The 27,594-nt window shown below is 51.1% G+C and overlaps 2 protein-coding genes across 4 annotated transcripts; both read left to right on the top strand.

Moving 5' to 3' along the window:
* Positions 1–595: 595 nt before the first annotated feature.
* Positions 596–15,891, top strand: Ankrd13d (ankyrin repeat domain 13D). Its single transcript, XM_051145818.1, has 15 exons — positions 596–860; positions 1,365–1,500; positions 1,625–1,749; positions 2,461–2,506; positions 2,589–2,732; positions 2,957–3,146; positions 12,417–12,483; positions 12,842–12,923; positions 13,121–13,182; positions 13,278–13,408; positions 14,488–14,645; positions 14,753–14,869; positions 14,952–15,115; positions 15,197–15,288; positions 15,505–15,891. Exons 1-15 carry the CDS (start codon positions 771–773, stop codon positions 15,716–15,718), a joined length of 1,818 nt encoding a protein of 605 aa, XP_051001775.1. The 5' UTR covers positions 596–770; the 3' UTR covers positions 15,719–15,891.
* A 1,321-nt stretch (positions 15,892–17,212) lies between these two features.
* Positions 17,213–25,266, top strand: Ssh3 (slingshot protein phosphatase 3). Of its 3 annotated transcripts, none has more exons than XM_051145814.1 (14): positions 17,213–17,477; positions 17,926–17,966; positions 18,425–18,656; positions 20,667–20,785; positions 20,861–20,932; positions 21,093–21,158; positions 21,270–21,458; positions 21,528–21,633; positions 21,831–21,959; positions 22,078–22,124; positions 22,704–22,850; positions 23,034–23,234; positions 23,328–23,589; positions 24,852–25,266. In XM_051145814.1, exons 1-14 carry the CDS (start codon positions 17,412–17,414, stop codon positions 25,134–25,136), a joined length of 1,962 nt encoding a protein of 653 aa, XP_051001771.1. In that variant the 5' UTR covers positions 17,213–17,411; the 3' UTR covers positions 25,137–25,266. The 3 variants fall into 3 exon arrangements, with proteins under 3 accessions (XP_051001771.1, XP_051001773.1, XP_051001772.1); XM_051145816.1 differs by having other exon boundaries at positions 17,214–17,477; positions 17,929–17,966; positions 21,540–21,633; XM_051145815.1 differs by having other exon boundaries at positions 17,214–17,477; positions 21,540–21,633.
* The last annotated feature ends 2,328 nt before the right edge of the window (positions 25,267–27,594 follow it).

The following is a 27,594-nucleotide window of genomic DNA, read 5'->3' as shown; positions in this document are numbered from 1 at the left end:
TTGGCTAGGCTTGCATCCCCAACCCTAGTATTCCTGTTCCTGATTCCACTGATGCTGGAGGACTCCCCACTCATGGTGTGATGTCTTCCGGGAATCAGGGCCAGGCAGAGGGAAGAGGCATTGACAGGTCAGCTTTAGGGGTTGCTGCTGGGCACCCATCTCTAGAAGCCAAGCACCTTGCCTGGCAGGGATGAGGTAAAGACTTCCCAAGGGAGTGGGCTGAGTGGAAGGACACGTTGTGGGCGATGGTCTGTAAGAGCACCGGGCCAGGGCCCATTGCATGCGTAGGTGCCTGGGCCCAGTCTCCGCGCCACTGCGCCTCCCCGCTCCCTTCCCGGAGCGCCCCCTGCAGGCGGGTGCGGCTACAGCCAGGCCCCGCTCTCCAGAACGCCCCCTACCGACCCTGGTGGCTTCGCAACGAGGTTCCGGCTGTTCCTGGGGCGCGTGTGGTTGCCCTGGAGACTGGACAGCACCCCCTACACACTCCACCCGCCCCCAGCGCACAGACCTGCAGTGGTTGCCATGGCTGCGGGAGGCGAGGGGGCGCGGAGCCCGACGCCACGCCCTAGCCCCGTGTAGCCCCGCCCCCGGGCCCCCGCCCCGCCCTCCCTGACGCTCTCGCTCTTGCTGCCGCGGCTCCTGTCAGGGGTCCGCGGGTCTGCGGCGGGTGCAGCTGAGGTCCGGCTCGGAGCGGAGGCGCGGGGGGTCGTGCCAGGCGTAGGCCAAGAAGGGCTGGGCCGTTTACTCGGGATGCGGCGCTGAGGCCCAGCATGGCCGGCCTGGGCCCCACCTTCCCGCTGCACCGGCTAGTCTGGGCGAACCGGCACCGCGAACTGGAGGCCGCACTGCACAGCAACCAGGTGAGGCCCCGCTGGGAATCTGGTTGGTCCCCGTGCCGAGGTGTGGAATCCACCCTGCAGCCCACCTGTCCCTGCTGTGCTCCGCAGCCGCATCCTGACTTCTTAGGTCCAGCCCTATCCGAAGCCCAGGTCATCCGCTCTCAAGCATGAGCATTTATTTAGCTGCATCTCCCTGCGCTGGGCCTTGCTCTGCTCTCTGCCCACTTCGTATTGCATTAAGCTCGGGATTCACTCTCATCACCTCTGAGCTAGATTGAGGACAAGAACCTTGCTCTCGGTCCTCAAACCGGCCTCTCTAGACTGACACCAGGCCCCCAACTCTATGGGCCGCAGAAGGCACTGGCTCTCACTGTCCCCTTTACCCTGACACCCTTCAGTCCACGTAGGCCACCCTCTTTCTTCTCACTGACCTGGTTTCCCATAGTAACGCCAGCCCTTTTCAATCCAATGACCATCTTGCTTCAGCTCTCTCTTGCCTCGTGTTGAGTGTCCCATCTCCCTCAGCATGACATTGAACAGGAGGATCCCCGAGGGCGGACCCCTCTCGAGCTGGCCGTGTCCTTGGGGAACCTGGAGTCTGTGAGAGTCCTCCTTCGACATAATGCCAACGTGGGCAGAGAGAGCCGCCAGGGCTGGGCAGGTACTACCCAGGGCCCAGGGTCTTCCCTGGAGACTAGCTGGCATCCAGGTTGTTGGGAGAGAATGAGTAGTCGAGCCTGGGGTCACTAAGAGGGGGCTCCCCCAGCAGTCACATGTCTCCCCAGTCCTGCAGGAGGCAGTCAGCACTGGGGACCCCGAGATGGTGCAGTTGGTACTCCAGTATCGGGACTTCCAGAGGGCCACACAGAGGTTGGCTGGCATTCCAGAACTGCTCAACAAACTCCGGCAGGTATGGTAGGGTATAGTAAAGAAGTGTGGTATCAGTACAGGGGCCACCCTGGACCCTGGGATAGGCCTGGCTTTCAAAGGGTATCTGCGCTGTGCAGTATGCTTTCCCACCATCTATGCCTTGACCTCTGCCAAGGGTCATATAAGAAACAGAGGATCCCAGGCCCATGCAGAGGAGACTGGGTCTTTTGGAAGGAAGACATGGGCCAGTACTAAGGGTCTCTGGTGCCAGAACTCTCTTGGGCAGAATGGTAGGCCTTCTAGAGGACGTACATTTCCAGAAGGGTGACTGAGTACAGATGGCCTGGACCTGAAATGCCTACTTCTGTGTCCTCTGTCCTAGGCATGCAAAGGACAGGGCACACTTGTGCTTCCTCGTGTCAGGGAAGGCCTGGAAGGCTCACTGTGTCCCCTTTACAGATCAGGACTCAGAGACACAGAACAGAGGCCCTTGGAGGCCCCCACTGTGGGGCTGTGGGCCATGTTGGGACTGGCTCCAAGCCCCCAGTGCTCATAGCTTCTTTATATGTAGAGCCCATGTTAGAGCCTACTTGGGCCCTCTCCTTGGCATGGTTTATTTGGAGTGGGAGTCTGGCTGGGCCACATCAGCGCATCAGTTTGTGGGTACCCAAAGAGTAGTGGTGAAATGTGATCCCTGAGGCCCGCTAGGCTGCGGCACCAGGCCCTAACGGGCAGCTCTGGTCTTCCTTAGGCCCCTGACTTCTACGTAGAAATGAAATGGGAGTTCACCAGCTGGGGTGAGTGGGGACCCATCGGCGGCTGAGGCCTCGGGGTGGGCCATTTGGGGGAGACTGCCAATGACTCTGAGGCTCCTTGCAGTGCCGCTTGTATCCAAGATGTGCCCAAGCGATGTGTACCGTGTGTGGAAGCGGGGTGAGAGCCTGCGGGTGGACACTAGTCTCTTGGGCTTTGAGCACATGACCTGGCAGCGTGGCAGGAGGAGCTTCATCTTCAGGGGTCAGGGTGAGCTCTGGGGTTCTTGCTGCAGGAACAAGTGTGCTGGCACCCTGACTCCCCAGTGACTTGTGAGGGCATACCCTTCTATCTCTGTGGTTTCTGAAAGTGGAGACGGAAGCCGAGGGTGGAAGGGCATCCAGGGGCTCAGGGTATATCCAGTTAGCAGTAACGGGCTGAGGATAGCTCACTGGTAGCACTTGCCACTGACATGTTTGTCTTCCGGCTGACAGAGGCAGGAGCCTTGGTGATGGAAGTGGACCATGACCGGCAGGTGGTGCACACAGAGACATTAGGCCCCGCGCTGCATGAACCAGAAGCACTGCTGGCTGCCATGAGGCCCAGCGAAGAGCATGTTGCCAGCCGCCTCACCTCTCCTATCGTGTCTACCCACCTGGACACGCGCAATGTGGCCTTTGAGAGGTCAGTCGGGGCCTGGCACACCAGGGGTGGGGATGGAGGAGTGATAGGAAAACCCACATTTTTAAAAAGAGTCTCATTTTGTAGCCTAGGCTAGCCTTGAACCAGAGATCCTCCTGGCTCAAATCCTGAGCAGTGGGATTATAGGCGTGTCATCATGCACAGTGTAAACCACTGGCAGTAACAGCAGAGCTATCCTTGAGGCTGCTGACACCTATGTGTGGCCAATGCCACGCCACTAGAGGCTGCTTAGGTTGGGGTGCAGGCATTACTATGGCTTTTATTTATTTATTTATTTTTTAAGATTTATTTATTATTTATACAGTATTCTGCCCACACGTGTGCCTGCCCATCACAAGAAGGCACCCAATCTCATAACAGGTGGTTGTAAGCCACCATGTGGTTGCTGGGAATTGAACTTGGGACCTTATAAAGAACAGAAGGTGCTCTTAACCTCTGAGCCATCTCTCCAGCCCACTATGGCTTTTATTAACAAATATATGCCATCACCACAATTGTCCCAAGCAGCCCTAACTGTCCACTAATCTATTTGCTGTTGCTGTCAATCTCCCTATTTGGAATTTGCACTTGAATGGAATTTGAAATATGTTGCTTTTTCTGTGTTGATTTCATTCACATTATGATGTTCTCAAAGTTCATCCAAACTGTAACCGTAGTATGTAACTCTTCATTTATTACTATGGCTGAACCCAGTGTAAGAACCTACCATTAACTAGGCGTGGTGGCACATGCCTTTGATCCCAGCACCCAGAGGCAGAGGCAGATAGATCTCTGTAAATTTGAGGCCAACCTGGTCTACAAGGTGAGTCAAGGACAGCCAAGGCTACACAGAGAAACCCTGTCTTGAAAAAACAAAACAAAACAAAAAAGGAGTCCTCTATCTATATGTACACCCGCATGCCAGAAGAGGGCGCCAAATCTCATTATAGATGGTTGTGAGCCACTATGTGATTGCTGGGAATTGAGCTCAGGACCTCTGGAAGAACAGTCAGTGTTTTTGCCTTTTGGGTTTGTTTTTTTGGGGTTTTTGTTTTTGTTTTTCCAGACAGGGTTTTTCTATGTAACCTTCGCTGTCCTGGACGCCCTTTGTAGACTAGGTTGACCTCAAACTCACAGAGATCCACCTGCCTCTGCCTCCCTGAGTTTACAGATGTGTGCCACCATGCCAGGCCAGCTAGTGCTTTTTACCATTGGACCATCTCTCCAGCCCTGATTGATTGACTGGTTGATTGATATAATTCCATCAATAGACGTTTGGGTTGTTTCTGCCGTTTGCCCTTTAGAAATAATCACACTGTACACTTATATATAAATTCTGGGCGAGCATGTGTTTTCATTGCCCCTAGATACATCCCTAGCCTTTGAGAGGAACTCGTGGGTTATATAACAACTCAATATGTTTTGTTTGATGACACGCCAGACTGTTTACCAAAGGGCTGCTACCGGCAGACTATGATGGTCCCAGTTTCTCCACATTCTCACCAGTGCGCCTTATTGGTCGTTCTTTGATCTCTGCGTTCCAGCTAGGCTTATGGATTGGATATCACACCTCACTGCAGTTTTTGTTTTTGTTTTTGTTTTTGTTTTTCGAGACAGGGTTTCTCTGTGTAGCCTTGGCCGTTCTGGACTCACTTTGTAGACCAGGCTGGCCTCGAACTCACAGCGATCCGCCTGCCTCTGCCTCCCGAGTGCTGGGATTAAAGGCATGCGCCACCACGCCCGGCCAGTTTTGTTTTTTTTTTTAAGATTTATTTATTTATTATGTTTGCAGTGTTCTGCCTGCATGTATGTTTGTAGGCCAGAAGAAGACACCAGATCTCATTATAGATGTGGTTGCTGGAAATTGAACTCAGGACCTGTGGAAGAGCAGCCAGTGCTTTTAACCTCTGATCCATCTCTCAAGCTCCCTCACTGCAGTTTTGTTTTGTTTTGTTTTTTTGTTTTTCAAGACAGGGTTTCTCTGTGTAGCCTTGGCTGTCCTGGACTCACTTTGTAGACCAGGCTGGCCTTGAACTCGCTTCCATCCACCTGCCTCTTGCCTCCCGAGTCCTGGGACTAAAGGTGTGTGTCACCACATCCAGCTTCTCTCTCTCTTTAAAAGATTTTATTTATTACACAGTCTTCTGCCTGCATGTATGATTGCTTGCCAGAAGAGGGCACCAGATCTTATTATAGATGGTCATGAGCCACCATGTGGTTTCTGGGATTTGAACTCAGGACCTCTGGGAGAGCAGCCACTGCTCTTAAACTCTGAGTCATCTCTCCAGCCCCAGGGTCCTCTTTTTGCTATTGGATTCTTTTTGTTTGTTTGTTTGTTTTGTTTTTTCAAGACAGGACTTCTTGGTGTATCCCTGGCTGTCCTGGAACTCACTCTGTAGACCAGGCTGGCCTCACACTCAGAGATTGGCCTGCCTCTGCCTCTGCCTCCCAAGTGCTAGGATTAAAGGCATGTGCCACCACTGCCTGGTGAATTCTTGGTTGTTTTTTTGTTTGTTTTGTTTTTTGTTTTTTTGAGACAGTGTTTCTCTGTGTAGCCTTGGCTGTCCTGGACTCACTTTGTAAACCAGGCTGGCCTCAAACTCACAGCGATCCACCTGCCTCTGCCTCCCAAGCGCTAGGATTAAAGGCGTGCGCTGTCACCACCCAGTGCCTGGTGAATTCTTTACATATTCTATTTTTTTGTTTGTGTTTTTAAATATAGAATCTTATTTCTTTTTGTTTGTTTTTGATTTTTGAGGCAGGGTTTCTCTGTGCAGCCTTGGCTGTCCTGGACTCACTTTGTAGACCAGGCTGGCCTCGAACTCACAGAGATCCTCCTGCATCTGTCTCGCAAGTGCTGGAATTAAAGGCCTGTGCCACCACGCCCAGTTTTATTTCCTTTTTATTGTTGTTTTGGTTTGGTTTTTGGTTTTTCAAGATAGCGTTTCTCTGTGTAGCCTTGGGTGTCCTGGACTTGCTTCGTAGACCAGGTTGGCCTCGAACTCACAGAGATCCTCCTGCCTCTGCCTCACTGAGTGCTGGGATTAAAGATTTGCACACAATGCCCAGTTTAAAATCTTACTCTTTTGTTGTTGTTGTTGTTGTTTTTGTTTTCGAGACAGGGTTTCTCTGTGTAGCCTTGGCTGTCCTGGACTCACTTTGTAGACCAGGTTGGCCTTGAACTCACAGCGGTCCGCCTGCCTCTGCCTCCCGAGTGCTGGGGTTAAAGGCGTGCGCCACCACACCAACAGAATCTTACTCTTAATACCAAGATGACCTCAAACTTGTTGCAGTCCTCTAGTCTCCGTTTCCTAAGTGCTAGGGCTACAGGCATGACCACCGTGCCTGGCTTCTTTATATACCCTGAGAAATTGATCATGGGCTGGAGAGACGGCTCAGCGGTTCAAAGCACTGGTGCTCATCCAGAGGTCCTGAGTTTAATTCCCAGCAACTACATGGTGGCTCACAACCATCTATAATGTGATCTTATGTTCTCTTCTGTCTGATGCTCTCTTCTGTCATGTGATCATACGTGCAAATAGAGTGTTTATATACACAGATGCACAAATAAATCTTTAAAAAAAAAGAAATTGATCATACGATTTACAATTGTTTCCATTTCTGTAAGCCATCTGTTCCTTTTCCTTCTTTTTTGTTTTGTTGCTATTTGTTTCAGAGAGGTTTTTACTCCTCTGGCCTTAAGCTCACCTTGTAGACCAGGCTGGCCTCAAACCCACAGAGATCCACCTGCCTCTGCCTCCCAAGTGCTGTTATCCTTTTTTTCTTATATACATTTACTTTATCTATTTTGTGTATGTGTGTGTGTGTGTAAGTGCACATGTGTGAGTGTGTGTGTTGTGAGAGTGTGTGTGTGTGTGTGTGAGAGAGAGAGAGAGAGAGAGAGAGAGAGAGAGATGCACACACATATGTATTCAATGTTACATGTATGAAAATCAGAGGATTTCTTTGGGATTGGTTGGTTCCCTCCTTCTACCATGTGGCTCCTGGGGATTGAGCTCAGATTTGGTGGCAGCAGGTTCTTTTACCCAGTGAGCCATTTTGTCAGTTCTGCTATTGTTTGTTTGTTTCTTTGTTTGATACAGGGCCTCTCACTATCTAGCTGTGGCTATCCTGGAACTCACTCTGTAGACCAGGCTAGCCTCAGATTCACAGAGATCCACCTGCCTCTGCCTCCCGAGTGCTGGGATTAAAGGCGTGCATCGCCACGTCCACCTTATTTCATTAATTTTTAAAAATTAAATTTGTATGATTTATTTTATGTGAAAGCATTTTGCTTGCATATATATGTGTGTGTGTGTACCACGTGTTTGCCTAGTACCCATGAAAGTAGGAAGAGGGCATTGGATCCCTTGGATTCACCATGTATGTATTGGAAATAGAACCTGGGTCCTCTAAAAGAGAAATATGGGCTCTTAACCACTAAGCCATCTCTCCAACCTCTCCTTTTTAAAATTTGAATTTGTTCATTGTGAATATAAAAATATAAGTCTACATTGGCCACATAACCTGGAACATTGCTATACTCATTATTTCAACTAGATATTTAGCAAAATCCTTCATATTTAAAAGTAAGATTTTATTTGTATGAGTGCTTGCTTGCATATATGTATATATACCATGTGTGTGCACTGCCTGGAGAGGCCACAAGGGGGTGTCAGAGACCTTGGAGCTGGGGTAATAGCCATATGTAGCTGCCTGATATGGGCACCAGGGTCCAAATTTTTGCCCTGCAGTAGAGCCAGAAGTGCTCTCACCTCTGAGCCACCTCTCTAGACCCAATATTTTTACTATATAAAATCATATCTATAAATGTAGCTTGTTTGTTTTCTTTCTTTCTTTCTTTCTTTTTTTTCTTTTTTTTTTTTTTTGAGACAGGGTCTCACTGTGTAACCTTGGCTGTCCTCGACTCGCTTTGTAGACCAGGCTGTCCTTGAACTCACAGCAATCCACCTGCCTCTGCCTCCCAAGTGCTGGGATTAAAGACATGCGCCACCACGCCTGGCATCTTGTTCCTTTTCAATATAGATGTCTTTATTTCTTTTGCTTGCTTAAGTTTTCCAGCTGAGAGTTCCAGTACAGTGTTAATTAGAAGTGTCAGGAGCCTCAGGAAAAAATATTCACTCTCATCATTACTAATACTTATGAGGTTCTTATCAAGTGAAGATGTTTGCTTCTATTTCTAATAATTGAGGTTTTTTTTTTTTTTTAATGAAGAGTTGGATTTGTTCAGTGTTTCATTGGTATCACCATGTGTTTTGTTTGTTTGTTTGTTTGTTTGTTTTTTAAGTATTCTTTTGAGGGTGAGGGTTAGCCAGGAGGTGGTGGCGCATGCCTTTAATCCAAGCACTCGGGAGGCAGAGGCAGGTGGATCACAGAAAAACCTTGTCTCAAAAAAAAAAAAAAAAAAAAAAGAGGGTGAGGGTTATAGTTCAATAATAAATGTATACTTAGCATGTGCAAGACCCTGGGTTTGATTTTGACTCAGTCAGTGTTCTGTCACTATGAAGAGATATCGTGACTACTACAGCCCCTATTAAAAAAAAAAAACAACCATTAATTAGGTGCTTGCCTACAGGTTTAGTCCATTATCATCATGACAGGGAGGAGCATGGCCATAGCATGGCACTCGAGCAGTTGCTGAGAGCTATATCCTGATCTGCAAGCAGACCGACAGGTCCTAAAGCCCATGTCCTCCAACAAGGCTATACCTCCTAATCCTTTTTCAAGAGTGCCACTCTCTGGGCTGGAGAAATGGATCAGAGGTTAAGGACACTGTCTGCTCTTGCCAGAGGTCCTGAGTTCAATCCCAGCAACCACAAGGTGGCTCACAACCATCTATAATGAGATCTGGTGTCCTCTTCTGGTGGGCAGGCACACATGCAGGCAGAACATTGTATACATAATAATTTTTTTAAAGTGCCACTTCCTGATGACCAAGCATAGCATTCATATGTATGAGCCTATGGTGGGGGGAGGTCATTCTTTTTTTTTTTTTTTTTTTTTTTTTTTTTTTTTTTGGTTTTTCAAGACAGGGTTTCTCTGTGTAGCCTTGGCTGTCCTGGACTCACATTGTAGACTCACAGCAATCCACCTGCCTTCGAGTGCTGAGATTAAAGGCATGAGCCACCGTGCCCAGCTTGTTCATATGATTTATTACATCAGTTGATTTTTTTGATATTGAACCAACCTTACATTTCTGGGATGATGTTACTTGAGCTCTTTCTGTCTGTTATCAGGTTTTGTTGGCTAATAGTTTTCAGAGGATTTTGTCTATATATTTAAAAGAAATATTGGTCTATAGTCAGCCTGTTTGTCTCTCTTGCTTCTTTTTCTTTTTCTCTCTGTAATAGAATTTTTACTTCTTTATGGGTTCCTTTTTCTTTCACCTTTCTCTACCCTTTCCCCTCTTCCCTTTCAGCTCCCTAACACTAGATATGAGAGAAGAAAGAGGATGATGTTACTGTCAGGCTCCTTCCTGTTCCTCAGGGGAGTTTGTCCTCACCATCAGGATATCTAATTCTTTCTTTTATTTTTTCTTTTTTGGTTTTTCGAGACAGTGTTTCTCTGTGTGGCCTCGGCTGTCCTGAACCAGGCTGGCCTCAAACTCACAGCTATCCACCTGCCTCTGCCTCTCATCACTGGCACTAAAGGCGTGCAACATCACGCCCGGCTAATAATTATTTCCTATTATTATTATTATTATTATTATTATTATTATTATTATTATTATATTTTTTAGGTTTTTCAAGACAGGGTTTCTCTGTGTAAGAGCCCTGGCTGTTCTAGACTTCTTCTTTTTATTATTCTTATTCTTGATGTTTTTTCTTTGCACAGGACTACTTAACAAATAACAAACAACAAACAGCCCACCCCTTTGTTTAAGTTATTTTTATAAAAACTGTGTTTGTTTCTCTTCTTTTTTTAAGATTTATTTAAGACAGGCTATGGTGGCGCACGCCTTTAATCCCAGCACTCAGGAGGCAGAGGCAGATGGATCACTGTGAGTTCAAGGCCAGCCTGGTCTACAGAGTGAGTCCAGGACAGCCAGGGCTACACAGAGAAACCCTGTCTCAAAAACAAAACAAATCAAAAACAAATAAGATTTATTTTTTTAAAGATTTATTTTGTAAAAAAGATTTATTTATTATGTATACAGTGTTCTGTCTGTATGTACACCTGCATGCCAGAAGAGGACATCAGATCACAGTATAGATGGTTGTGAGCCACCATGTGGTTACTGGGAATTGAACTCAGGACCTCTGGAAGAGCAGGTGGCGCTCTTAACCACTGAGCCATCTCTCCAGCCCCAGATTTATTTATTTTTACATATATGAGTGTTCTATCTATATGTACACCTGATGGCAGAAGAGGACATCAGATCCCAGTATAGATAGATGGTTGTGAGCTACCATGTGGTTGCTGGGAATTGAACTCAGGGCCTCTGGAAGAACAGACAGTACTCTTAACAGCTGAACGGTCTCTCCAGCCTCTTAGTTTCTCTTTTAACCTGGCTATCACACAAATAATTGAGACTCTTTATTTTAACAAGCTTCACAGCACAAGAACCAAGCAGTTATTACTCTATTCTTAGCCCTCTATACTAATCTGGTTTCCTCCCCAACATACATCCCTCCTGCCTTCTCTGCTCCAGCTCCTCTCCTGATGTCACCTGGACCTCTCCTATGGCTGAATCCCCTATGTCCTCCTCTCTCTCCTCCTCTCCTGGCTGTCAGGAAGTCCAGCCCTATTCTCTCCCCTGCTCAGCTGTAAGCTGATTTATTGGCATATCAAGAAACAATTGAGGAGCAGTGTTTACACAACATTGAGACAGGAGATTCTCAGAACAAGGATTGCAACCAGATATGGGGGTTACAGAAATCAGCATTTGAACTACACAATAACCTTATATCTACACCCCTTCTCTCTGGTCCCTAGCATTTATATACCCTCTGAAAAAGCCTCAGAATCCCAAGTGTCACACAATAGCAGAAACTATCTGCAGCTGGCAAAACCATGCCTCTGCTAGAGCACAGGACAAATCATAGTTGCTCTGAAGCGGGCCCATATCCCACACCTGGGATTAAAAGGAAAACACGCTGGCATGGGCACACACCTTTAATCCCAGGACTTGGGAGGCAGAGGCAACCGAATCTCTGAGTTCAAGGCCAGCCTGGTTTTGGACAGCCAAGGCTACACAAAGACACCCTGTCTCGAGGAAAAAGAAGAAGAAGAAAGAAAGAAAGAAAGAAAGAAAGAAAGAAAGAAAGGAAGGAAGAAAGGGTTTCCATGCACACCAACCAGGCAGGCACAATGCTGCTGAGGGACACCTAGAATTCGCAGTTTCCTTTTCATGTCTCTGTCTGGTTTTGTTATGAGGCAAAGCATGGGTTGAAAAGTATTACCTCATTATTCATTTTGTAGAAGAGCTGGTAAATACCTGATACTAATTCTTTAAATGGTTGGTAGACTATGGCAAAGCCATTCAGTCCTGCACTTTTCTCTCTGGGTAGATGATGATGAAGAGAAAAAGAATCGTCTCCTGACTTGTTATAGATACCTATTTAGATTTATTTCTTCTTATATTTCTGTGAGTATGTGTGCACACTTGGGAGCCAGAGGCAGAGGGATCTCTGTGAGTTCAAGACCAGCCTGGTTTCCATAGATAGACTCTCAAACAACAATGAAAAATAAATGACAACAGAATCATCCTAGACATCTTTTTTCTTTCTTTTCTGGTTTTTCAAGACAGGGGTTCTCTATGTAGCCTTGGCTATCCAGGACTTGTTTTGTAGACCAGGCTGGCCTCAAACTCACAGAGATCTGCCTGCCTCTACCTTCTATTGCTGGAATTAAAGGCTTGTGCCACCACACCCGGCTATCCCAGACATCTTATCTCAATAAAAAAATGTTTCTGCATTCATGCACAGTTTTTAGCCGAGCCCTAACACCATTATCATACCTAATAAAATTAAGAATTAAGAGCCAGGCATGCTAGTGCATGCCTTTAATCTCAGCACTAGGAGGCAGAGGCAAGCCAAGTCTGAGCTCCCTGTCTTAAACAAACAAAAAAGAACTACTCTTGCTTTTCTGGTCCTTGGCCCTTGTGCAAACGTTCTTGCTGTCCAGGCCCCTATATCTGTCACTGTGGGAAGGGACCCTGGCAGTTGGGTAGTCAGAGCCAGCTGGGTAAAGGGGCTTTTGTTGTATACTAAGGGGTACTGGTCCTCACAACTCCTGTCTTTTCTGTTGCAGAAACAAATGTGGTATCTGGGGATGGCGGTCTGAGAAAATGGAGACTGTTAGTGGTTATGAGGCCAAGGTAGGAGGGGCTACTAGGCTAGGGGACTTGGGGATAGCCTGTGAGACCTTGGGGCTGAGTTCCTTCATGTCCTCACATGGTACAGGGAGAGATGTAATAGTTTTCACCCCAGAAGCCTGACCAAGCAAAGGGAATTTCTATGGCCTAGAGCAGTGCTGACCCTTCCCTAGGCTCTGAGATGCACTAATGGATGGTTTTCTATCATGTTTTTCTTGGCACGCTAACGTCATGCCCCTGTTACTGACTCCTGGGGTTCAGACCCTGCTGCCTGCTCTACTGTGGGATCCTGGCTGATGAGTCTGAATGTGAGGATCAGGCTCCGAGCCCTGAGTTCCCTGTTTCTTCCCCTGATCCCCAGGTGTACAGTGCCACCAACGTGGAGCTGGTGACACGCACAAGAACAGAGCACCTTTCTGATCAGGACAAGTTAAGGAACAAAGGTAAACCCAGGTGCGACTGCCTGCCGCCCAGTCATCCTGTGGTCTGGTGCCAGGGCTCCACCACTCCAGGCAGGGTGGGAGGCCTCTCTTCTTGCTAGAACCCTCTCCCACCCAATGGGAGGCTCCCAGGCAGAAAGCGGCTGAATGCAGGCTGGGAAGTGGCCCAGAGATCCCTCACAGTTCCTACTACTTCTCAGCCGGGAAGACTCCATTCCAGTCCTTCCTGGGGATGGCCCAGCAGCACTCCTCCCACAGTGGGGTAAGCTTGGCTAGGGAAGGGCTGGGACAAGCCAGGGTCGGTGGGTACTTCCTGTACATACTGAGGGCTAAGTCCTGCCCTGGGTTCTCACTCAGGCTCCAGTGCAGCAGGCGGCCAGTCCCACCAACCCCACAGCCATTTCTGCGGAGGAATACTTTGACCCTACCTTCAGCCTGGAGTCCAGAAACATTGGCCGCCCCATCGAAATGTCCAGCAAAGTACAGAGGTGAGGTCTGGGGGCAGGTGGGGCGTTCCGTCAGGGGACCTTGAGCACTGGCAGAGTCCTGTCTCAAATGGAGTGTCACAGTGAGGGGTCTGCTTGCCTAGTAGGCTTCTCTCTGGACTGTGTTCCGCAGGGTGGGAGCCATGCCTCTCTTAGCCATGGTCTGAGAACCTAGCATGTACCTTGGGCCCAGGGAGTTGGCCATACTCAGTTGATCATCACAATCTGATACTGCTTGTTTGTTTTGGGCTTTCTGATACAGGGTCCCACTGTGTAGCCCTGGCTTGGAGCTCATTTACGTAGCTCAGGCTAGTCTCCAGCTCAGAACAACCCAAGTAGTGGGATCACACCATTCCTGCCTTGCTTTTCTGTTCAACTCAGTGAGCATATGCTGGGGACCAGAGCATGACAGAGTGAGAAGGCCCATAGCTCTGCTGTTCACTGGCTTATACCACAAGGAGATAATCTTCTCTTCTGGGAGTCTGTTTTCTTCTCCAGAAAAACAAAAAGTCAACCCGATGTACATGCCCACAGTGGATGTAGTCACGGTGATGGTGCCTTGTAGCAGGTCTACACGCTGTGTGGCCTCATGTGCCTCTGCTCAAACACTGTTGGAGATGGACTAAAGCCCAAAGTAGTTCCCAACCCCTAGGCTGCACTCCACACTCAAGCACAGCGCTGCTGTATGTACACGCGTGCGTGTGTGTGTGTGTGTGTGTGTGCGCGTGTGTGTGTGTGTGTGCACGTGCGTGCGCGTGCATACGTGCGTGTCCATCTAGCACAATCAAGTGGACAGTGCTGACTAGCTTCAGACAAAGACCAGACTATGGACAAGGACCAGAGACAAGCCCGCAGGGTGGCTCCACCCCTCCTCATGCAGATCAAAAGAGTGGCACAAAGCCATCATCAGCACCAGAACAGCCCTGGGGCTGAGACTGCTCCATCTTTAGAGCCAGCACTGGGCTCCTGGGGGCAGCAGTCTGTAGGAGCTGACCCGGGAAGAAGAACAGCACAGGCAGGGGGCTAGAAAGGGTGAGGCACCAGGGGGGTCCCTGACCCACTTCCTGTGGTCAATTGGACAGGTTCAAGGCGACACTGTGGCTAAGTGAAGAGCACCCCTTGTCCTTGGGTGACCAGGTGACACCCATCATCGATCTGATGGCCATCAGCAATGCTCACTTTGCCAAGCTTCGGGATTTCATCACTCTACGCCTCCCGCCGGGCTTCCCTGTCAAGATTGGTGAGAAGGCAGCCAAGGGGGTCGCCAGGACTTGGGCACGATGCCCTCCTCAGGTTTGGGGTCTACCGTAGGGTGCAAGCAGCTCAGCCATGGCTCTCTCCTCTCAGAGATTCCCCTCTTCCACGTGCTCAATGCCCGTATCACCTTCAGCAACCTGTGCGGCTGCGATGAGCCCGTAAGCTCAGTGTGGGTTCCCACCCCCGGTTCTGCAGTTTCTGCTTCAGGTATGGCTGTAGCTACAAGAGACATAGGTGGCAACTGACCAGCCTCGGGGCTGAACACGACCTCTTTGCTGCCCCTGCCCAGGAAGCCCTTTTCCGTGTGAGGTGGATCCCGCTGTGTTCGAGGTGCCTGAGGGATACAGTGTGCTGGGTGCGGAACGCAGTGAGCCCCTCCGGGATGAGGATGATGACCTGCTGCAGTTTGCCATCCAGCAGAGCCTCCTTGAGGCAGGCACAGAGGCCGAGCAGGTGGGATGCCAGTGGAGGGTGGGTCCTGGTCTCTATTAGCCACTGGCCCCCGGTGACCGTTCTGGGCTCTGCCTGCTGCAGGTGACTGTGTGGGAAGCTCTGACCAACACACGGCCTGGCATTCACCCTCCTCCCCAAGTCACAGTGTTCGAAGAGCAGCTTCAGCTGGAGAGGTGGGTCCCCCCCAGGAACTGGGCGTAGGTCCTTGGCTGATTGCCGGTGGTGGGCAGGAAGCCGTGCCTTCACAGGACAACATGCTGCCCGCTGTGAGGAGCAGGAAGGGCCAAAAGAGGGCCTGCCTCTGCCCTGACACCTTGTTCTCAAAATTACATGCCCTGGGCCCCTTTGAAACTTCACTGATCTGCTCTCCTTCAACCCTTACCCTGAAGGGCCCTTCAGGAAAGCCTACAGCTGTCCACAGAATCCAGGGGTCAAGAATCTCCTCAGAGGACGCCTCCATCCCCGGCACCCCCAAGCTTTGAGGAGCAACTTCGCCTGGCCCTGGAGTTGTCTTCAAGGGAACAGGAGGAGCGGGAGCGACGGGGCCAGCAGGAGGAAGAAGACTTACAGCGGATCCTGCGGCTGTCGCTCACAGAGCACTAAGCTGCCTAGCCCTGGGGAGGCTCTCCAGGGTCATTCCTTCTGCCTGTTTTTGTAATTTATTTATTTATAAACTGTCTGCTGCTGAGTTTGGGGTCTGGGACCCTGGAGGTAGGCTAGCAGTGAGACCAAGGTGGAAATAAAGAGACCATCGGCAGTAGGCTTGCTGTCCTCCGTGGGCCGGGGAGGGGACAGCGGGACAGGAGACTGTTGAGGGGCAGTGAGCTCGGCTCTAGCTTTGGATTCTCTACTTCTGCAGCTGTAAAATAAGACCTCCCCTCACAGGGCAGGCGGTCCTGCAGCTTCTGAGATTTCCCTGGATGCTACCCCAATTCCAGGTTCTGCCTGCCACCCAGCCTCCTCTTCCCGGAACCTGGCCCAGGCTCCTGCTAGGAGGGAGGGAAAGCCTGGGTCTTCCTATCCAACCCACTGGGGAAAGCTCTCACCCCAATCCCTGCAGCTCAGACACAGGTTCTTGCCCAGTTTCAAATATTTTCTACCAGAGTGAAATTTTAAGGAAGTCACTTCCCTCTGAAGTAGCTGGGGAAGGAGCTCAGCCCTGTCCTGGTCACCACTAGGGTGGACCTGAAATGCCCACGTGCTTTGGGGACTATTGCTAAGACCCAAACTCATTTCCTCAGAAGCTTGCTGGTCTCCCAAATCTCCTCAGAGTAGAGGAATGAAGCCCAAGCAGAAAGGAGAACATAAACCAGGCATGGTGGCACATGCCTTTAATCCTAGCACTTGGGAGGCAGAGGCAGGAGGATCGCTGTGAGTTCGAGGCCAGCCTGGTCTACAAAGTGAGTCCAGGACAGCCAAGGATACACAGAGAAACCCTGTCTCAAAAAACCAAAGGGGGGGGGGAGGCGAACATGGGATGGGATGAAAGATTTAAGACCCAGTGTCTCTAGGTCAGGCATGGTGGCACACGCCTTTAATACCAGCACTTGGGAGGCAGAGGTAGGTGGATTGCTGTGAGTTCCAAGCCAGCCTGGTCTATAAAGTGAGTCTAGGACAGCCATGACTACACAGAGAAACCCTGTCTCAGAAAACAAACAAACAGAAAAGAACCCAGTGTCTCTGGGTATGGCGAAGTATGTCTTTAATCCAAGATATCAGGAGGCAGAGGTAAGTGGAGCTCTGTGAGTTCTAGGCCATCTGGTCTACAAAGCGAGTCCAGTACAGTCAAGGCTACACAGAGAAACCCTGTCTCGAAAACCCAAAACCAAACCAAACCAAAAAAAAAAAAAAAGTCCTAGGAGACCTATTGTCCTTGCTCCTTCTTCCCAGGAGCCAGAGGGTAAACCAAACAGTACAAGTCCAGAACTACTCACTCAAGAGATCTTACTGGGTGCAGCAAAGAGAGCTGGACACCTCCTGGGAACCTAGTGACCAAAGCCCAGAGAGAGAGTGAGATCTGGACTCCTCACCTGCGCCACGCCCTCGGCCACGCCTCTAGCGTGTACGGGGCGGGGCTATCTGAACCAAGACCGGAGGGGAGGGGCCGCCGCCCTCGGTGCGGGCTCCGTGAGGCCAGACTGCCCGTGAGTCGGGCCCTTTAAGGGCCGCTCCCGAGGAGGTGCCAGGCCTTGGTAGCTCCAGTCTCTCCTTCCTGGTTGTGCGAAGGCTGGGACTGACCGTAGGGCTGTGGGAGGGGTCGTGCCTGGTGCTCGCCCAGGTGACGCGAGCCTGCCTTATGGCGCTGGTCACCGTGAGTCGCTCGCCGCCGGCTAGTGGCCACTCCACGCCTGTGGGACCTACGGTGAGTTGAGCTTGGTTTTACCCTCTCTCAGTTGGCTGCCAGCTGGGCCTGAGAGAGCACATCCTGGCCCTGGCCGCCGGCCTCACGCTGGCTGGGAGTAGGCGGAGGGGAACCCTGAATCTTATGTTTTTGGGTACTTGGGAGGTCCTGAGGCTCCCAGGAGCTCGACCTAGGTAGATGCGAAGTCCTGAGAACCGGCCAAGTCTATTGAGGCCCAGATCTGCCCAGATACCTCCCTACACTTGGCAACCACCTGTCCTTGTAGCCCTGCTGTGCCTGGACTTAGGCCAGGCCAGAGACTTCTCTGGGGCCTGTGGAGGGGAGCGGCTGCAGAGAGAAGAGATTTTTGTTCCACTTAGAGTTCCCCTAGGGGGAGAGGAGAAGAGGCTTTGGGCGCTTCCTGTCCTGGGGGCTGCTCTCTTACTCTGTCCCCCGGCTGCTTTCTCAGCAGGACCGAGTGGTCAGAAGCAGAGGCCGGCTCCAGCGAAGGTGAGTCCTTCTCCGGACATATGCTTCCGTATAGACTGTGGCTTACGTGGCCATTGTGGACTCCAGGTGTCTGGCTTGGACCAAGGACTCACTGAAGTATTGTCAGATAAACTCGCGCTCAGGTGGGAGCCAGGTGCGGAGGGCTGAGCTGGCCAACGTCCCACCTCTAGTTTATGGAAGACCTAGCAGGGCTAACTTGGCCCTAATCAGTGGATGTTTTCACTCATTACCTGGACCTTGGCTCGGGGCCAGTGATTACAGGACCAAAGGCAGCATGGGACCTGAAGATGTATAGGTCCCTAAGCAATTTTGTAGCCTCAGAGTCCATCCAAAAAAGGGAACACACCCCAAATGTGAAAAACAAGGCTGACTCTGGGTGCTGAGCTTAAAAATGCAAACTGTCCCTCACTCTAGCCTAGCCTTTCAGGGGACTCACCATTTCCCCACCGCTCTGCCAGGCAGAGTTTTGCAGTGCTCCGGGGGGCTGTCCTGAGACTTCAGGATGGAGGGGACAATAACGATGCAGCTGAGGCCAACTCGGAGCCAATGGAGGAACCCTCGGGCGAGGGCCAGCCCGCTGAGGACCAGGCCGACAATGGGCAAGGGTTCCAGAGTCCCTGGAAACAAGTGGAAAAGCAGCACCTGCACCTCATGGTGGGGCTGCTGAGGCCGCAGGACGACATCCGCCTGGTAAGGGCCCCTAGAGCTTGTGTCTGTTGCGGAACAATGCTGTGAGATTAGGGTGCACCCAGGCAGTTGGAGGGGGCGGTTACCCAAACCCCCGAGAACTCTGCCACTACAGCTAGAGGCATCTTAGCAAGGCAAGGTCATGTCTGTCTCTGGAGGGCTGTGAAAAGACAAGGTGGAGGGGAGTGTTCTGCCTGAGCCAGGAGGTGGGGGTCACATGAGGGAGGCTTCAGTTAATCCTCAGAAGGCTCCTGTTGATGCTAGTGAGATGCCCAGAGATGGACTCGTACTCCCAGGGCTGTAGAGCACACCTCGGCTGCTGTGTGCCAGCCAGGCAAACAGAGCACCCACAGAGGGCCAGGGTCTGCTGGTCCCTAAGCGCTAGCTCTGGAAAGTGTGTGGAGTCAGACACTTGGCTCTTAGCAGCAAAGTATGAAAAAGAAGATGTGAGATTTGATAAAGCTGGAGTTGGAACAGAAGTGCTGGGATTTATTTTTTCTGCAATTGGAAAAAAAAAAGTACATTGGTGTTTTGCCTGCATGTATGTCTATGTGAGGGGGTCAGAAGCTCCCAGAACTGAAGTTACAGTTAGGACTGCCTGCTATGTGGATGCTGGGAACTGAATCTGGGTTGTCTGGAAGACCAGCCAGTGCTCTTAACCACTGAGCTCTTTCTCTAGCCCCAGGAATGCTGTTAGAGCCCATTATGAAATGGAATCCTCCTAGCCTGTGTAAGGCCCTACCTCCAATTCCTAACACCACAAAAATAAATAAATAAATAAATAAATAAATAAATAAATAAATAGAGATGAACTCCTTAATGTTCTTGTGGTGGAAGACGTTCCTCAAGCAGAATATTGGCAAATGCCAGGTTGTTAGATCAGGTTGGCCTTGAACTCACAGATTCACCTGCCTCTGCCTCTGCTGGGATTAAAGGCATGTGTCACGATGCCCGGCTAAGTGGCAAGGTTTTTTAAAACCTCCTTGTAGGGCTGTAGAGATGGCTCAATTGCCAGCACCCACATGGTTGCTCACAGCCATCTGCAACACCAGTCCCAGGATAGCCAACACTCTTTTGTGGTCTCTCTGGGCACCAGGTATGCATGTGGTGCACAGGCATACATGCAGACAAAGCATCCTTACAAATGATATAATTCTTTAAAAGATAAAACCTTAGGCTGGAGAGATGGCTCAGAGGTTAAGAGCACTGCTTGTTCAATTCCCAGCAGCCACATGGTGGCTCACATGCCCTCTTCTGGCCGGCAGGTGTACATGCAGGCAGAGCACTGTATACAAAATAAATAAATCTTTATTTATTATTATTATTTTTTAAGATTTATTTTTTATTATGTATACAGTGCTCTGGATGCATATACACCTGCAGGCTGGAAAAGGGCATCATATCACATCATAGATGGTGGTCAACCACCATGTGGTTGCCGGAAATTGAACTCAGGACCTTTGGAAGAGCAGGCTGTGCTCTTAAGCACTGAGCCATCTCTCCAGCCCAATAAATCTTTATTTTAAAAACTGTATACTTAATGAATAATAAATAGGGCTGGAGAGATGGCTGAGAGGTTAAGAGCATTGGCTGCTCTTCCAAAGGTCTTGAGTTCAATTCCCAGCAACCACATAGTGGCTCACAACCATCTACAATAAGATCTGGTGCCCTCTTCTGGTATGCAGGTATACACGCAGGCAAAACACTGTATACATAATAAATAAGTAAATAATAAATCTTTTTTATTTAATAAAACCTCTTTGCTAGTCAGAAACAAAAATGAGGCTGCCTCCATCAATGCTATCCTCTCTTCCTTTTCTTACACTCCCCATTTAAGCGTTTTAAAGTTTGTCAGACCATAAATTGCAAGAGTTGAGTATCACTGTATTTTCAAGTAGCCACTGATCTCTCTGGGAATTAGGGATGCAGGGGTTGGCAAGGCACACGATGTGTCCATGTGGCAGTGAAGGATCCAGGAGCCCCCATGATTCAAGGCTTCTTCCATCTTCCCAGGCAGCCCAGCTGGAGGCAGCCAGGCCCCCACGACTCCGCTACCTGCTGGTAGTGACCACAGGAGAGGGTCTGAGTGAGGAGGAAACTGTCCTTCTTGGGGTGGACTTCCCTGACAGCAGGTAGGAGCAGGGAGAGGTGGGTTGGGCCAAGGATGTGAGGTGCTGAGGGACAATGGCTCTCCTGTCCCCTGCCAGCTCCTGCAGCTGCACCCTGGGCTTGGTCTTGCCCGTGTGGAGTGATGCCCAGGTGTACCTGGACGGCGATGGGTAAGAGGTGGCAACAGGAGAGGGAAAGAGGAGCAAGGGGAGGCAGGCACTGAAGAACAGTGGGGCCAGAGCTGGGACCTACTGGCTTTTACTGTAAGATCTCGGGCAAGCCATCTAACTGTGGGCCTCAGCCTCCCCACCCTCCTGGGTCCTCCTGCAGGGGCTTCAGTGTGACGTCTGGGGGTCAGAGCCGAATCTTCAAGCCTGTCTCCATCCAGACCATGTGGTGAGTGCTGCAGTAGCCCAGCCCTGGGCCAGCCTCTCCTTAGAGGGCAGCCAGGCCCGGGAGAGGGAACCAGGAAGGACTGTGTGACTCAGCCCTTCTTTCTTGCCCCAGGGCCACGCTGCAGGTTTTGCACCGGGCATGTGAGGCGGCTCTAGGCAGTGGCCTTGTACCTGGTGGCAGTGCCCTTGCCTGGGCCACACACTACCAGGAGAGACTGAACTCTGACCAGGGTTGCCTCAATGAGTGGATGGCCATGTCTGACCTGGAGTCCCTTCGACCACCTAGTGCTGAGCCTGGACAGTCAGTGCCGGGGAGGGGGAAGGGGAGGCAGACGAGGTGGTACCACAGTGAAGTGACCTCTTACTGAAGGCTCACTCCCAGGGCCTCAGAACAGGAGCAGATGGAGCAGGCGATCCGGGCTGAATTGTGGCAGGTGTTGGACACCAGTGACCTGGACAGTGTCACCTCCAAAGAGGTAGGCAGGGTGGCTGGGCCAAGGGCCTGAGATTCACCTTTCCTTGGGTCACCTTTTTTCCAGCCCTGAGCCATTCCCCAGTTCTTGATTTCAGTTCCGTGTAGACAGGACAGGGTACTATCCTCAAAGGCTTCACAGTGGACCCCCTTCCCTTGCCTGCCCTGCTTCTACCTCCTGCCTCTCCCCCACCCCCATAGATCCGTCAGGCCCTGGAACAGCGTCTGGGATGCCCTCTTCAGCAGTACCGTGACTTTATCGACAACCACATGTTGCTACTCATGGCCCAGCAAGACCGGGCCTCCCGCATCTTTCCCCACCTCTACTTGGTGAGTACAGGCTGTAGGAAGTAGGGACCAGATCACCAATGCAGCTGCTATGACAGGCCCTGTAGCTGGAGGCAAGCCATGGGAGCCCGGTGCTCCTCCCCTACTCTCACTCCCGCAGGGCTCTGAGTGGAACGCCGCCAACCTGGAGGAACTTCAGAGAAACAGGTAGGGTTCCCCCACCTCAGGACTGCCACTCACTCTCTCACCCTTCCCGTGGGGTGGCCTGGCCAGTTTCTGGAACCTTCGGTCATCCCCATCTGTTTCTGCTTTTAGCCCACCCCTGGGGATACTGGACTCACTTGGGCTCTAAAGCCATCTGCCCTACCAAGAAGCACACACTGTAGTGCTGAAATGAGGGGCAGTGGTGGGCACTTGCCAAGCTGAAGAGGTGCCTGGCTACCTGGCTACCTCTTCAGGCAAAAGGATATTACTTCTTCTAGTAGGGAAATGGTTGCCACTTCTGAAAGGAATCTGCTGTCCCCCACCGTGGCTTCTGGGAGACCTGCTAGAACCTTGATTGCCTGCTGCTGTGAGCCCCCTAGTCTCAGCTTTTAGCTTGAACGCTGACTGCAAGCACAGAATCAGGGAACCTCATGCCCAAGGGTAGTCAGCTGATGGCTGGCTCAGTTCCCTTCCCACTCCAAGTGCTGCCATCTCCTGACTCTCAGAACCAAGAACCAAGAGAGGTGGACAGGGAGCCTGGTCCTTTGCCACATCACTCTGGCTTTGGGCCCTCTGGTACAGGGTAAGTCACATCCTGAACATGGCCCGGGAGATTGACAACTTCTTCCCTGAGCTCTTCACCTATCACAATGTTCGTGTCTGGGATGAGGAGTCTGCACAGCTGCTGCCCCACTGGAAGGAGACACATCACTTCATTGAGGACGCCAGGTTGGGCTGCTCCCAGCTTCTGCTAAGCCCCAGCCTGCAGTGGGGACTGGTGCCCTCCTCCTGCTCCTCTCCTCCTCCTCCATCCTCACTTCCTTCTCACTGCTGTGTCCTGAGCCCTTCCCTGCCCCTTGCCAGTTGCTGGGGATGAGAGACGGACTGACTGACCGCCTCTCACCTCCACAGAGCACAGGGCACTCGGGTGCTAGTCCACTGTAAGATGGGTGTCAGCCGTTCTGCTGCCACAGTGCTGGCCTATGCCATGAAACAGTATGGCTGGGGCCTGGAGCAAGCCCTGATCCATGTGCAGGAGCTCCGGCCCATTGTGCGCCCTAATCCCGGCTTCCTGCGTCAGCTACAGACCTACCAGGGCATTTTGACTGCCAGGTATGGGGGAGGGGATGAGGGAGAAGGCAATGTGTATACTAAGGGGGTGGATGCCTTGTCACTCAAAGCTGACTCAGAGCCTCCTCCTCACAGCCGGCAAAGCCATGTCTGGGAGCAGAAGGCGGGCGTGGTCTCCCCAGAGGAGTCCCTGGCACCTGAAGCTTCTACACCATTGCTGCCTCTTCCACCAGAGCCAGGGGGCAGTGGGAAGGTGATAGTTATGGGCCTGGACAAAAGCCAGGAAACATCAAAAGAAGAGCTTGGGCTGCGGCCCCGCATCAACCTCCGAGGGGTCATGCGCTCCATCAGTCTCCTGGAGCCAGAGAGGGCCCCAGAGGCTGGAGACCTGCCTGAGGTGAGCTGGGGAGCTTCCTTCCCTGCAGTAGCTCTGCACAAGAGGGTAAGGGAGCTGAGTGCTGGAGCTGATGTGAGGCCGCAGGCCCCTCACAGGAGGGTATTGTCTTGCTTCCTCCTCACTGACCACCTCACACCTTTCTGCACAAGGCAACTCAAGATTGTCCTGGGTACCTGAGGATGGGAACCACCTTCAGGCTCCTCCCTTTCCCCCAGGCTGGTGGTCCCAGCACTCAGGAGGCGGAGGCAGGAGGATCTCTGTGAGTTCGAGGCCAGCCTGGTCTATAAAGTGAGAAACCCTGTCTTGAAAAACCTAAAACAAACAAACAAACAAAACCCAGTGGTCCCAGGGTCTAAGCAGTTGCAGGTCTGACCAGAAACAAGGGACAGCCCAGGCCCAGCCTGACAAACTGCCTCACTTCCTAAGGGGCCTGGCTCCCAGCTTTGGAGGGAGCATGCTCCCCAGACCATGAGCTCCACTGTCAGCTGATGGCTGGAGAAGTAGCCTGAAGTGGAGCAGAGAGGCAAGACCATTCCTGAAGCACAGAGAAGAGCCCTTGTGCTCACACAGCCCACCTACTGACTAAGCGGACAAGCATGTTGTGTGCTGAGAGCTGTTGGGCACAAGCTAGGACAGGAAGCTGGCCCTTGACTGAGGAAGCCAGGCCCCACATGTGACATGAGGTCACATGGCTAGCCAAAAAGAAGGAGTTGGTGCAGGCAGAACTTTTTCTTTTCTTTTTTTAGGTTTTTCAAGACAGGGTTTCTCAGTGTAGCCTTGGCTGTCCTGGACTTGCTTTGTAGACCAGGCTGGTCTTGAACTCACAGTAATCTGCCTGCCTCTGACTCCAGAGTGCTGGGATAATTAAAGGCGTGCGCCACCACACTCAGCTAGGAAGAACATTTTAGGTGCTGAGTATGGACCAATAGAAGGTGTGGTATTAATGGTGGTTATTGTCAAAAACAAGTGTCCTGTGAGGTACCCAGGCCCTGGTATCACAGAGCCCTTTTCAGGGACTGGCACCTGGCAAGGTTTTGGCTATGGCTCACTTGGTTGAATGTACACAGACGGGGGGGGGGGGGGGGGGGGGAGGATACCGTGGCTAAAGCCAGTTCGGTCAGCTAAAAAGGTTCCTAGGGGCCAGGAGAAAGTTCAAGCAGGTGAGACCAAGGGCGAGGGCCAGGTGCTGTTTTTCCCTTGGGAAGTGTACCTACCCCTTTCCTGGCTCTGAGCTCTGTGCCTCTTTTTCCTTCCCCACCCAGGTTTTCTCTTCCCATGAGTCTTCTGATGAAGAACCTCTTCAGCCCGTCCCTCAGCTTCCAAGAGCCAAAGGTGGCCAGCAGGTCCGCAAAGGACCTTGGCCTGCCCTGAAGTCTCGCCAGTCTGTGGTTGCCCTTCATAGTGCTGCCCTTGTGGCCAGCAGGACCCAGGCCTTCCAGGAGCAGGGACAAGGGCAGGGGGAGGCTGGTGTGCCTTCTACACCTAGGCTCCGGAAGGTGATGAGGCAGGCCAGTGTAGATGACAGCAGAGAGGAGGGCAAGGCCTAAGCACTTAGACTATGTCCCTTTAGACACTAAACAGATTGGTCATAGCTTCTCAGATGAGCACCCTTTGCACCTATGGGCCTGCACACTCCCTGTAGCTCCCTCCCAGAAGTCCCTGGACCCTTGTCACTTCTTGCAGCCTTAGGTTTCATACCCATGTCCACCTGTCAAGGGCTCAAGACTTTCTACATAGGGTATAGATAGAGCCATTCAAGGTGCCTTTAAGGGTAACAACACCCTAGTTTCATTTTCCACCTACCCTCTAATATTTTATGCAGCCATGGAATTAAAACCAGAAATGTTTAGGGGAGGTTTTCTAGTTCATGTCTCCCTGGCTTTCAACTTCTGGCCATGCCACCCTGCGCCCTTGCACCCTCTTCACTGCAGTCCTACAGGCAGCTAGACCAGGGAGCCGAGGGCCACAAAGGCAGATGGCACTTTCAGACCCCAGCCCCACAGGCTCTAGGGGGGCTCACAGGCCACCTACCTACCCACCCGCTGACCAGAATCCCTGCTGCTGCCCCACTTCTCCCACGGCCTGCACTGGGCCACAGGGCACTGGGTTAAAGAGAGTCTTCTTGTTTGTGAAGATCTCTGGCCAGTCAGGTTTTTCATAGTTGTATTGTATCTACCTGGCTTTGTACTGAGAAATAAAAGACATTTTCATATTGTGTTTTCCAGTTGTGACAAAGCCATCGGTCTTTCAGTCAGACCCTTCTCTGTCTATACATCACATCTACTCTCCTGCCCCCTCCAGCTTCTCCTGTCCCTCAGGTGTCCCACGACAGACCTGTTTTGGTTGAGTGGTGTGTTGGGGGAGAGAAGCGGGTGGCTGGTGCTACGTCCTCATCTCTAGGGCAAGGCCTGGGTAAATGCTAGCCACCCAGCCCGTCAGCAGGTCCAGGGAGAACAAGCCTATATGGGTCAGCTAAAGGGAGTTCGCTATGAGGAAGTAGAAGCTGCTACTGCCTGCCTGGACAAGACCACGCCTGTCCTGAAAGCTGAACTTCCATTTGGACATTTGATTCTAGTTCTTGAGCATTTTTGGGTTCTAAGAATCACCTTCCTACTGTACTACAAGAAAGCCCGATTTCTTTCTTTCTGTCTTTTTTTTTTTTTTTTTTTTTTTTTGAGACAGGGTTTCTCTGTGTAGCCTTGGCCATCCTGGACTCACTTTGTAGACCAGGCTGGCCTCGAACTCACAGCGATCCGCCTGCCTCTGCCTCCCGAATGCTGGGATTAAAGGCGTGCGCCACCACGCCTGGCCTTTTTTTTTTTTTTAAGATTTATTATGAATACAGTGCTCTGTCTGCATGTACACCGCAGGCCAGAAGAGGCCATCAGATCACGTTATAGATGGTTGTGAGCCACCATGTAGTTGTTGGGAATTGAACTCAGGACCTCTGGAACAGCCAGTGCTCTTAACCTCTGAGCCACCTCTCAAACCCCCCCACCACCAATTTCTTTCTTTCTTTCTTTTGGGGGGGGCTTGTTTTTTTTGGGTTTTCAAGATAGTGTTTCTCTGTGTAGCCTTGACTGTCCTGGACTTGCTTTGTAGACCAGGCTGGCCTCGAAGTCACAGCCTGCCTCTGCCTCCCAAATGCTAGGATTACAGGCCTGCACCATGACACCCAGCTTTTCTTTCTTTGTTTCTTTTTTTTTCTTCTCTCTTTCCTTTTCCCCCCTCCTGGCTTCCTAAGACAGGGTTTCTCTGTGTAGCTGCTTATGGATCCCACCCACCTAGGGGTTTCTTCTGCTCATTTTACCCTGTAAAAGCACTTAGTGGGTAAGGCATAGGGGCACGCACAAGCCTTTAATCCCTGCCCTTTGGAGGCCGATCTCTTTGAGTTTGAGGCCAGCCTGGCCTACATGGGAAGTATGAGGCCAGTCAGGGCTACAAGGTAAGACCATGTCTTAAAAAAAGAAAAAGGGAGTTAGTGCTTTCATCACTGTCATTTTCATACTGGTCCCAAGATCATGCTCTGTGTCCTGTGACACTATGACATACTACACTGGTTTGGGTAAGTGTGATCAGTGCCTCCTTAATGCAGTCTTGAGAGGAACTGACACCAGACCTGAATATCACAACATGTCCAGTTTCATGAAAGTGTCTGTCCCAGCCCAGTGTGGTGTTCCACGGTTTTAATCCTAGCACCTGGGAGGCAGAGGGGAGGCAGATCTCTGTGAGTTTGAGGCCAGCCTGGTCTACAAAGTGAGTCCAGGACAGCTAGGGCTGTTACACAGAGAAACCGTGTCTTGAAAAACCAAACCAAAGTGAACAAAAACTGAAAGTGTCTCCCAAACCCTTGGGGGAATCCCCAGGCCTTCCATAACCCTGAAGTGGAGAAGAGTCCTGGGTGTGGAGACTTGAGTCTCAGTCCTAACTTCATCAATTCCAAGCCACTGCACTCAGAGTGTTTCTGTTTGTAAAACAAAGCAAACCTCAGAAGCCATAGCACAG

The sequence above is a fragment of the Acomys russatus genome, chromosome 5 (genome assembly GCF_903995435.1).
Source record: "Acomys russatus chromosome 5, mAcoRus1.1, whole genome shotgun sequence".
Taxonomy (NCBI): domain Eukaryota; kingdom Metazoa; phylum Chordata; class Mammalia; order Rodentia; family Muridae; genus Acomys; species Acomys russatus.
This window is presented reverse-complemented; position numbering and strand designations above follow the sequence as displayed.